The sequence below is a fragment of the Babylonia areolata genome, chromosome 9 (genome assembly GCF_041734735.1).
Source record: "Babylonia areolata isolate BAREFJ2019XMU chromosome 9, ASM4173473v1, whole genome shotgun sequence".
Lineage (NCBI taxonomy): Eukaryota > Metazoa > Mollusca > Gastropoda > Neogastropoda > Buccinidae > Babylonia > Babylonia areolata.
In genome coordinates this window covers 43,600,509-43,611,987 of record NC_134884.1, presented here as the reverse complement: position 1 = coordinate 43,611,987, position 11,479 = coordinate 43,600,509, and the positions used below count along the sequence as shown (strand labels likewise).

General features: G+C 38.7%; 1 protein-coding gene across 4 annotated transcripts in view; it reads right to left on the bottom strand.

The window, feature by feature from the left end:
• LOC143285501 (centrosomal protein of 89 kDa-like) overlaps nucleotides 1-11,479 on the bottom strand; it is a 46,246-nt gene extending 34,767 nt beyond the window's left edge. Inside the window, exons 1-7 of one of the 4 annotated variants that reach the window (XM_076592833.1) lie at nucleotides 11,359-11,479; nucleotides 9,912-10,141; nucleotides 9,489-9,613; nucleotides 8,857-8,954; nucleotides 7,721-7,807; nucleotides 6,521-6,602; nucleotides 5,020-5,166 (exon numbers count right to left, since the gene is read on the bottom strand). In XM_076592833.1, coding sequence (XP_076448948.1) covers nucleotides 5,020-5,166; nucleotides 6,521-6,602; nucleotides 7,721-7,807; nucleotides 8,857-8,954; nucleotides 9,489-9,613; nucleotides 9,912-10,000 — 628 coding nt within the window. In that variant the 5' untranslated portion in view covers nucleotides 10,001-10,141; nucleotides 11,359-11,479. Of the gene's footprint in view, nucleotides 1-5,019; nucleotides 5,167-6,520; nucleotides 6,603-7,720; nucleotides 7,808-8,856; nucleotides 8,955-9,488; nucleotides 9,614-9,911; nucleotides 10,142-10,547; nucleotides 10,609-10,989; nucleotides 11,087-11,358 lie in introns of those variants that run through there. The other 3 variants (XM_076592831.1, XM_076592834.1, XM_076592832.1) reach the window with 3 other exon arrangements.

Here is an 11,479-nt window from a genome sequence, read left to right as displayed (position 1 = left end):
TTACACACCAGTCATTCACACATACGCACAGCTGTGATTCTGATGGATGAAAGATAAGATCTGTTGATACGTGTAATCAGGAAGCTAGAGAAACTGTAGGCTGGGAAGGAGGGGACAAGGGAGCGATAGTTTGCAAAGAGGTGGGCTCTAAGGCCATACCCCAAACACTGAATGGAGAGATTTTGTCAAAACAAAAGAGGGAGCTCATTCCAAATGTAAGGTCCAAATATGTTTGCAAGCATGTGAATCAAATCTATGGATCAGCATTCCACAAGTCTTATCAAAAATAACATACAACAAAATCCTGTAAAGTTCCAAATCAAAATACAAACCCGCTCAATAACTTCACCACAATAATTCTAAATGATTGTCATGAAATAAAGAACAGGAAAAAAACAAAGGTTCCAAATTTTGATGCTCTGTTTACCGAAAAGCAGAGGGCTGGAATACATGTACTGAAAACTGTACCTTAAAGCACAAGATGAACCATCAACATGCCATATGCTTACAAACTCAGATTCACACATTTTGAAAAGTGATTACAGCCAAACAGGAAAAAGTGCATGCACACACAGCAGTGAATTTGGAACCGAATCATACTACATACAATCACTGAACAAAAATACAACTTGGGGTAAAGCTTCCCACATATTCCCACACTTTCATGTCTTTGAAGTCAGAACAAAGAAAAGAGAGTGGAGTTTAAACCAAAAGGAACGAATGAAAAGAATGCAATACATGCACACGTGACAGGAACAGGAGCAAGTAAATCTAGTTTCTTCCCTTTTTTTTTTTTTTCAAAGTGAATGCGATAGTATTCTTGAAATTAATGCAGATGTTGAAGTATCACTTGAACAATTAAATGTACTAATGTCCCAGACCACTTATCATCCACATGTAAGCACTGCATGACAACTAAGTGTGTTAATGCTTCAGTGACTAATTATCATCCACATGTAAGCACTACATGACAACTAAGTGTGTTAATGCTTCAGTGACTACTTATCATCCACATGTAAGCACTAAGTAACACATTTCCTCATAACAACATCCAACATACTACTCATTAACAAAGTGATACCTCAAATACATAGCATTAACAAAGTGATAGCAAAGCACTTAATATCTTCAGTAAAGTAGTGAAAATAATCAATGTTATTAACAGAGATAGTTAAACAATAATCAGTGCAATTAACAGTGATAATAAGACTACCCAGTGTCATTAGCATTGCGGAAGCCTGGTACTAAATATTAGCAAAGCAATGAGCGTATATAAACTGATAACCAAGATCTCAATGTCATTAGCAGAAGTGATAAATACCAGACTACTCAATGCCATAAACTTGGCAATTACCAGCCAAACACTCACTGTTATCAACTAAGATTTTGCTGCCAACATGTATGGTCAGTGACAAAGAAGTGACACAAACTTTTTTATATCATTAAAGAAAGCAACAATCATATTTCTTTTCTTTTAATGATGTACTCAATACCATTAATAAAGGGATGGCTATCAATAATAGTGTACTAAATGCCACTGACAAGGCACTGAGGACTCAATGTAACTGATAAAGTGGTAAACAGCACAGGCAGCAACAATGAACTGTCGTTTTAAAAGCAACAAGAGGCAAAGCCTTCAAGACTCGCTTGTGCTTCGCACTTTATCCAGTAAAGGAATCAAGAGGAGAAAAAAAAAAAACGAAGAGATTTTAAAAAATCATTGAAAAAGTGCTCTGTATTAAATATGACACATAAAATAAGCATGGAAGAAAGAAAATTTATAAACACACACACACACACATATATACGCAAATGCATGCGAGTAGGATCAAACCATGCATGTTCAGTTCCGAAGCAAGCAGACTAATCCCCAATACTGCGGCGCATCTGACGCAAAATTGATGTTTTCTTCTTCGTGCAACAAACAGATGTGATAGTAGTGGACGAAATAACGCCATTTAAATCATGTTTTTTGTGTGTGTTATTCTATCTCCATTATTCTTTTTATTTCGGCAGTAAATGAAATGTTGCCATCGCTTCAAACCCACTGCAACAAATGGTATAACTCTAGATCTGCACTGACGAACCAGTCTACAATGGGCTGAAAGAAACAATTGATTCAATTTTTCTTTTATATTCATTCATTCCAGTTAATTCAGTGTCCACTTTAGAATATTAATATGCTGATGGCGTAGTTAGTATCACTGTATGTGTTCTGTCCAGAATTTGTATTTCTTTCCTTTTAATTGTGGACAAGAAAAACAAGGTAGCGGATTTTAGAATTTTTGGATTTCAGGACGTGTATCAACAAAATAAGCCGTTAATGAATTGGAAATATGGCTTAATTCGGGAGACTTACAATCTGTTATTGGTATGACTGTGAAGATTTTTTTTCCATACTATGTTTGAGCTAAATTTGGTATTGGCAGACAAAGTATTTCCAGAGTAAATGGCAATGTTAAAGTTTACCACACACACACACACACGCACACACACGCACACACACACACACACATACACAGACAACCGAACACTGGGTTAAAACATAGACTCACTTTGTTTACACAAGTAAGTCAATAATCGGTAACAGTGGAGTAAATATCATCAAGAAAAAAGTAACTATCTACCAGCAGACTTAATGTCATCAATATAATAATAACCATCTGCAATCATGGACTCGGTAATAAAGCAATAATTATCAAAAACAGTCAGTAATAAAGCAATAATTATCAATAACAGTGAACCTTATGTTCTTAACAATGTGATAACAATCCATCACACAGCAAGCAGTAACAAAATATGGCAAACTATCATCCATGACAGTGGACTATACTGTCATTAACAGTGGACTATACTGATTAACAGTGGACTATACTGTCATTAACAGTGGACTGTATTGTCAATAACAGTGACCTATACTGTCAGTTCAGTTCAGTGCACAAAAAGTAAAAGGATACATCATTAAATTCTTGAATGAATAAATCAATAAAAAAAATATAAAAAACAAATAACATATATTGTCAATAACAGTGGACTGTATTATCAGTAACAGTGGACTATACAGTCAATAACAGTGGACTATACTGTCATTATCAGTGGACTGTATTGTCAATATCAGTATCAGTAGATCAAGCAGGCATCATTGCGTTCGGACAAATCCATATACGCTACACCACATCTGCTTAGCAGATGTCTGACCAGCAGCGTAACCCAACGTTATTGTCAATAACCGTGGACTCTACTGTCAGTATATCAGCGGACCACATTTTCCATACTAGTGGACTACACTGTCAGTATCAGTGGACCGCATTTTCAATACTAGTGGACTACACTGTCAATATCAGTGGACCGCATTTTCAATAACAGTGGACTATAATGACATTAACAGTGGACTGTATTTTTAATAAAAGTGGACTGTATTGTCAATAACAGGGGACTGAATTGTTAATAACACTAACGGTGGACTATACTGTCAATAACAGTGGACTGTATTTTTAGTAATAGTGGACAATACTGTCAATAACAGTGGACTGTATTATAAATAACAATGGACTATACTTTTATTAGCAGTGGACCATATTTTCAATTAAAAAAAAAAAAGACCATTCTGTCAATAGCAGAGGACCGTATTTTCTTCGACCATACTGTCAATAGCAGAGGACAGTATTTTCTTCGACCATACTGTCAATAGCAGAGGACCGTATTTTCTTCGACCATACTGTCAATAGCAGGGGACCGTATTTTCTTTAACAGTTGACTATTCTGTCAATAACAGTGAACCATATTGTCAATTACAGTAGACTGTATTGTCAATAACAGTGCACTGTAAAGTCAGTAACAGTGGACTGTTAAGTCAACAGCAGTGCACAGTATTGTCAATAACAGTGCACTGTAAAGTCAATAACAGTGGACTGTTAAGTCAACAGCAGTGCACAGTATTGTCAATAACAGTGCACTGTAAAGTCAATAACAGTGCACTGTAAAGTCAATCACAGTGCACTGTAAAGTCAATAACAGTGGACTGTTAAGTCAACAGCAGTGCACAGTATTGTCAATAACAGTGCACTGTAAAGTCAATAACAGTGCACTGTAAAGTCAATCACAGTGCACTGTAAAGTCAATAACAGTGCACTGTAAAGTCAATAACAGTGCACTGTAAAGTCAATAACAGTGCACTGTAAAGTCAATAACAGTGCACTGTAAAGTCAATCACAGTGCACTGTAAAGTCAATAACAGTGGACTGTTAAGTCAACAGCAGTGCACAGTATTGTCAATAACAGTGCACTGTAAAGTCAATAACAGTGGACTGTTAAGTCAACAGCAGTGCACAGTATTGTCAATAACAGTGCACTGTAAAGTCAATAACAGTGCGCTGTAAAGTCAATAACAATACACTGTAAAGTCATTAACAGTGCACTGTAAAGTCAATAACACTACACTGTAAAGTCATTAACAGTGCACTGTAAAGTCATTAACAGTGCACTGTAAAGTCAATAACACTACACTGTAAAGTCATTAACAGTGCACTGTAAAGTCAATAACAGTGCACTGTAAAGTCAATAACAGTGCACTGTAAAGTCAATAACAGTGCACTGTAAAGTCAATAACAGTGCACTGTAAAGACAATAACAGTGGAGTGTAAAGTCAATAACAGTGGACTGTTAAGTCAACAGCAGTGCACAGTATTGTCAATAACAGTGCACTGTAAAGTCAATAACAGTGCGCTGTAAAGTCAATAACAATACACTGTAAAGTCATTAACAGTGCACTGTAAAGTCAATAACAGTGCACTGTAAAGTCAATAACAGTGCACTGTAAAGTCAATAACAGTGGACTGTAAAGTCAATAACAGTGGACTGTTAAGTCAACAGCAGTGCACTGTACTGTCAAGAACAGTGCACTGTAAAGACAATAACAGTGCAGTGTAAAATCAATAACAGTGGACCTGATGTCGTTACCAAAACCCTAACAAAGCGATCAGAAGCAAAAGACCACAGACTGCTCTGTCTTCATCAAACCTGGTGGCGACGGTGGTGACAGGCCCACGTCCTGTTTCTGACTCGGCGGGGCCTGCGCTCTCATGTTATCGGCAGACAGCTTGGAAATTTCATCAACAACAACAGGGGGTGTGTCCTCATCGCTTTCCTCATCATCCTCACCAGACTCTGTGACAACATCCTCACATACACAACCTGCCTAAAACAACATCCTAGTGCCACTCATCAATGTACAACAACGATTCCAATGAAGGCTATGGCGAAGAACACTTGAAAAGTGTCTCAAATACAACCAGGTGAGGCAAAAGAGCACTTCACACATACAATTAAAAAACAAACCAAAAAATAAGCCAACAATAAATAATGATAATCACGGAACACAACACAGAATGGTTACTGGAGGTGAGGTGTGCTGAAAGGTGAGTGGGGAGGGACAGACAAGAGTGTCAAACACCAAATGACAACATCAAAACGTGTGGAAAAGTGCGGAGAATGTGAACAGAAATAACTTTTAATAAGTGCCAAAGGATACATGAAGCAATAACAAGGACATTTCTGTTACAGTAAATCAACTGTGCACACACATCATGCACGGTACATGCACATGCACACTAACACGTACATACACACACATGAATAAAGATATACACACAAATAAACATACACACACATGAATAAAGATACACACACACACACACACACACACACACACACACACACACACACACAAATCCCCTGTCTCCCTCTTTCTTCATCTTGTCAAATAATTTGTTTTGAAATAAAACACAAAAAGATAAAATCACAAGCCAACCTGAAGGGCATGATTTATCCACTACCAGTACAACATCATTCTTAAACTGAACTTTTATTTTATTATTCCTCATCTCTCAATTTATTGAATCCATCATTTCCAACCTGCACATCTCAGCCCATGTGTCCGCCTTTATAATTTCTGTCTCTGTATGCCAAAAATATCTGTTTACGTCACAATTCAAATAGTCTTCTTGAACAAACAATAATCATCTCTCTCACAGACTGAGATTCCCTCCTCCTTGTCCTTTACGGATGTTTCACTCACACACACACACACACACACACACACACACTCATACACACACACACACACACACACACATGCATACAGGTACACATGTACACCCACCCACATAAAGACACACATCAAAATGCTTCATACAGGTTAATCACTTCAAAATAATGTTTGTGCAAAACAGGTCAACACAATATTTCATACTAAAAAAACCGACAATGAGAAACTGCAAAAAGTAAGAATACAACACACACACACACACACACACACACAAGCATACACTCACACACATGCAAAGACACACACACATGCAGTCAAATGTTCTGAGCAGAACAAACAATCACAAATTAAGTTTGTGCAAAACTGGTCAACACATGATACCAAAGAAAAATCGATAAGAAACAGCAAAAAGTAAGAACACGACACTCACACAGAGCTCAAACAGCAACCAAGCAAAAAGACAGGACGCAGTACCTTTCCTCATGGTCCCCCGACCACTAGTGCTGGAACCCGGAAAGCTGGACGACACAGGTCTGCCTGCTGACAGCTTCAGCATCTGTACACCATGGAAGCAATGTAAATTTCATCTTATTCTAATTCTATTAATGCTACAGAAATGATTAGTTTCAGACTAGATCTTGAATGTGCTTCTAAATGAAATAAAATATACGCATTCTCATCAGTCACCTGACACTGTGAATCAGTATGCAAATGTATTTGTTTCATCACAGCCGTCACCTGACACTTTGAAGCGAGTATGCATATGTTTCAACATATCAATCAAATCTGAATATGAAAATCTACCAAAGAAATAAATAATTCATGTACATAGGTAATTCTCTCTTTTTACAGACTGAAGAAACTTTATTTTTCAGTTGTATGATTTTTTTTCTTTTTTTCCAGTGGGCAAGTCTGAATATTCACACATAAATCTCACACAACTCTGTGAGTCCTGTTTCTATGCATGTGAACTTGACCACAAATGTAACTGTTGCTTATAGTCCAGCTGACCACACAAGGCCACATCAGGGCTGATAACACCATTAATACTGATCATTTAGAACATGAAAAAAAAAAAAGCAAAAAAAAGCGACCACACCCAAAAAAGAAAATCGGGCACAAGTACAGTCAAATCCATGCACATTAGCTGAAGACATGCCTCTTGATATTTACAATTTCGTCATTTTGTTTCGTTACAGGATAATTTAAAAAAATACAAAAACACACACACAAAAACTAACCTAAACACCAACATAACGATATGAAATATATAAAAAAAAATCATGCATAACATCATGTATACAAAACCAAAGAATGACGGACGGCAACTCACAGGTCCTGGGTGGAAGAAAAGAATACAACATTGTACAAATGCCCAATTATCAAGCCCAGAAAAAGACAATAAATACTCCAGACTTTCTAGAAAAAACAATACAGGTGAATAGATCAGCAAGGCAGTGAGATAAAAGATAGATAAAAAAAGAAAGATAAAAAAAACGGTCAGAAACAAAGAGAGCAACAGAAAAGAGGAACTTTCTGGCACAGAATTTCCAGACAGAGGGGACACTATTTACACTGACGGAGCACCCAGCATCTCCAAAGAAGAACCTTCACCACAGTACAATTCTCAAGTGTTTTATCTATACCCCACCAACACGGCAGTCTGTCCCTTACCGTCTCATCAGAGGGCATGTCATGAACAGCCTGCATGGCATCGCGTACATCCCTCTGTGTGCGGTCCATGCTCATGGCATCCTCCCCCTGAAGAACACCAAGTGAAGAGCGTCACCCAATGTTCAAACACTTCCACTCCACTATCAGTGCAATACAGAACAATGCATCTTTAATTAATCCGATTAGAAATTTCCATCATTAGTTTCCAAAAATTATGTTCAACTCAATGCAAACTCAATAATGCATTCTCATTTTTGTCCTGCCTCAAATCTCATTCCTGTCCTGTACTAAATACTGTTTTGTATGGACAGACAAAAAAGGAATACCCAGACTAGTTACCTCCCTTCCTCGTATGACCTCCTTCAGGGAGTGGACTTTCCTACAGTGGTTCAAAATGGGCACTGACCATTTGACTTCTGCTGGGTGGCCTGATGTCGCCAGGAGACTGATAGTTTCATGCACATATAATCTGAATATCAAAGAACTTTAATGATTTGGTGAGTGGTGTCAGATCAATTCCATTTACAAAATACAAAAAATACAAATTTAGAGGTTATAGGTACAAGAGAATAGGATGGTGTGGGATCATTTTCTGCTTTCTGTCTTCTACATACACACACACAAACACACACACACACACACACACACACACACACACACAAACATGCACATGCATGCTTGCACACACACAAACACAAATACATGCACAAACACACACAAACATACACATGCATGCTTGCACACACACACACACACAAAAACACACAAAAAAAAACAACATGCACATGAATGCTAGCACACACACACACACACACACACACACACACACACACACACACACACACACACGAACACACATACATGCACACACACACACACAATCGTACACACACACACACAATCACACACAGATACACACACACACACACACACACACAGAGATACACACACACACAAACACACACACACACACACACAGATACACAAAGACACAAAGACACACAAAGACACACACACACACACACACACACAAACACACACACACACACACACAGATACACAAAGACACAAAGACACACAAAGACACACACACACACACACACACACACACACACTACAACAAAGCCATAGTTTACCTTCCTACGGGGGCTTTTTCCCCTGGCAGAAAGTGGGTAGAGGTCCGACTCACTGAGCCCCTCCTCCTCCCCATCCAGCACACTCTGATACACATCACCTGCCACACCAACAATACACTGTTATTCGCTGGCATGACGAGAACACCTCCACATGACATACAGTGTACACTGACTGAGATCATACCACTCATTAAGAGCATGTTAAATTTTCTTTCCATTCATGGCTGCAACTGCCACAGAACCTGTTTACTTACAGAAAATAATTTACAAAATGAAAATACAGAGTTTGGACTACCTATTTATCAGGAAACTTTTTCTTTAGTTTCTTTTTACAAATATCAGAAACATTAAGACACTACATAATAAAATTAAATTCATCACCAACAGTATCCACGTCATAATTTTTACAAATATGGTATTCTCTTGGAATTCCATTTAATTGCCCTGTTTAAGTAGGTAAACAGTGATTATTGCATTAATTTTGATAAACGAAATAACATTTGTAGTAGGCAATTGACACACACACACGCACTCCTTCTCCCCACGCCACCTCACCCCCACTCCCACCCATACACACACACCCCACCCCACCCTACACATGCGCACAGACACACACGCCATGTGTGACTCACCCCTCTGTGAAAAGTGGCTGACAGTATCATATTTCCTGACAAAGGGTGGGGTGGAAATCCTGTCCTGGTCTCCACGGTTCCTTCTGTATTGGCTGGGCCAGGTTCCAAACCCTACCTGGGGGTACCTACATATTGACAATAACAAACACTTATAAGTATGTATGTGTGCTGTGTATGTGAATGCATGTGTGTTCTGTATGAGTGTATCTAAGTGCATGTGTTTACATGTACACACTCCTGCACATAACACACAAATTCTGTACACACAAAATACATGCAAGTGCACTCATGAACACACACATTCTCGCTCTCTCTCTCTCTCTCTCTCTCACACACACACACACATAGTGTTCAGCAATTAAACCAATGTTCATAATTTCAATCATTCATTATTCCTTCTTGTGTTCTGATTTTGTGGCTTACCCAGCACTCTCCATCAGCTGGAAGTCATAGAGGCTGCTCTCTGGGTCGCTAAAGGCACCATCATCCCCATCCTGCACAACTTCTCCCATGGCACGACCAGGTGGTGAAAAGGAATCACAGAAGATACGAGCAGCAGCACCTAAAGGCCGACCCGGTGGAGGTCTGGGGCTCGGTGTTCGTGGCACTGCTGTTAACACTGGTGCCGGAATGAGAGCAGGAGCTATCTGCTCCTGAAAAAATGGCACCCAGTGGCTCCATTATGACCACAACATGAATATAAGAAAATGTACAAGTGCTGCTTTATTTTTGTCAGAGAAAATTAAGTAAAAGAGCACAAGATTTGTATATAATCGCAACAAATCAAAGCTTATTCGGTTTCAAGGTAGCATCAAAGCATTACTAATAAGTACTTATACATCTGCAAAAAAAAAAAAAAAAAAAAAAAAAAAAAAAAAAAAAGGGGGGGGGGGGGGGTCGGATGCAGGAGGTTCAGATGGTTTTAACGAAATGAGCCGAACCGTAGGTAAGTGCAACCAATACAAAGACAAAGACTTGAGATGTCGACAGATGCAACAGTCAGATCGTGGGGCACAGCTGAGACCAAAATCCTGTCTCCTGAGCAGAAGATAAGAATACCTTTCAGAACGCCTGCAGCGTTTCTTATCCCCAGCGTCCAAACACTTCTGCTTCTTTCCGGTCAACACGCTGTCAGAGTCATCTCCCTTAACTCGTCGCTAGGAAAGCTTTTTTATCGATTTTCCCGGGTTTAAAGACACACACACAAAAAAAGCTATACACATTAATCAATGCCAAGAATGTGTTCGATGTTAAAATAACAGATTATATAATTCTACAGCGAGGGAATAAAATAAAACCGAAACAGGAGCGCACAAACAAAACAGAACATCCAACGCGGAAAAGAAGCAATGTGACAGCGAAGCAATGTGACAGCGACTTTTCACGTTTGAGCTTGCAAAGGATGATGAACAGTTTACACTATTCTTCTGTTCCACAATAAAGCAAGCACATACATCCATGTCAGCCTTTCCGTTCACTTGGTGGAATCGTGTTTACATACCACTATCTTGGAATCGCCGGTTTTCTTTCTTCTTTTCTTCTGGTTCATGATGGTGTGTTTCCCCCTACAAGTCCATTAATCAAAGTGTTTATTCTCACGCATGCGCAATACATGTCGTTTGTATCGATCCAAGTGCCCTCTTTTTATTTCGAATTTATGAAGTTGATGTATAACCATGTCGAGTTTTTACATTCCATTTCCCTAACAAAAATATTTGAAATTCCTTTCCTTTCTCTTATTCAGTTTAATAAGCGCGACATCCACATTAAGTGCAACACATAAAACTTTTTTTCTGGCAACTTTGGAATGAAGAACACAGTTTAAAGCTTATAGCATCCCTTGGGAAAACGTTTTAAATCGCATACTTACAAACGAGGTAAATCACGCAGAACTCGACGGATAAACCAGAATTTTAGGAACCAAGGAACATTCCACAACCACAGGTGGGAGCGGAGTCCCAAACTGGACTGGCATTTTTCCAAACTTGCTG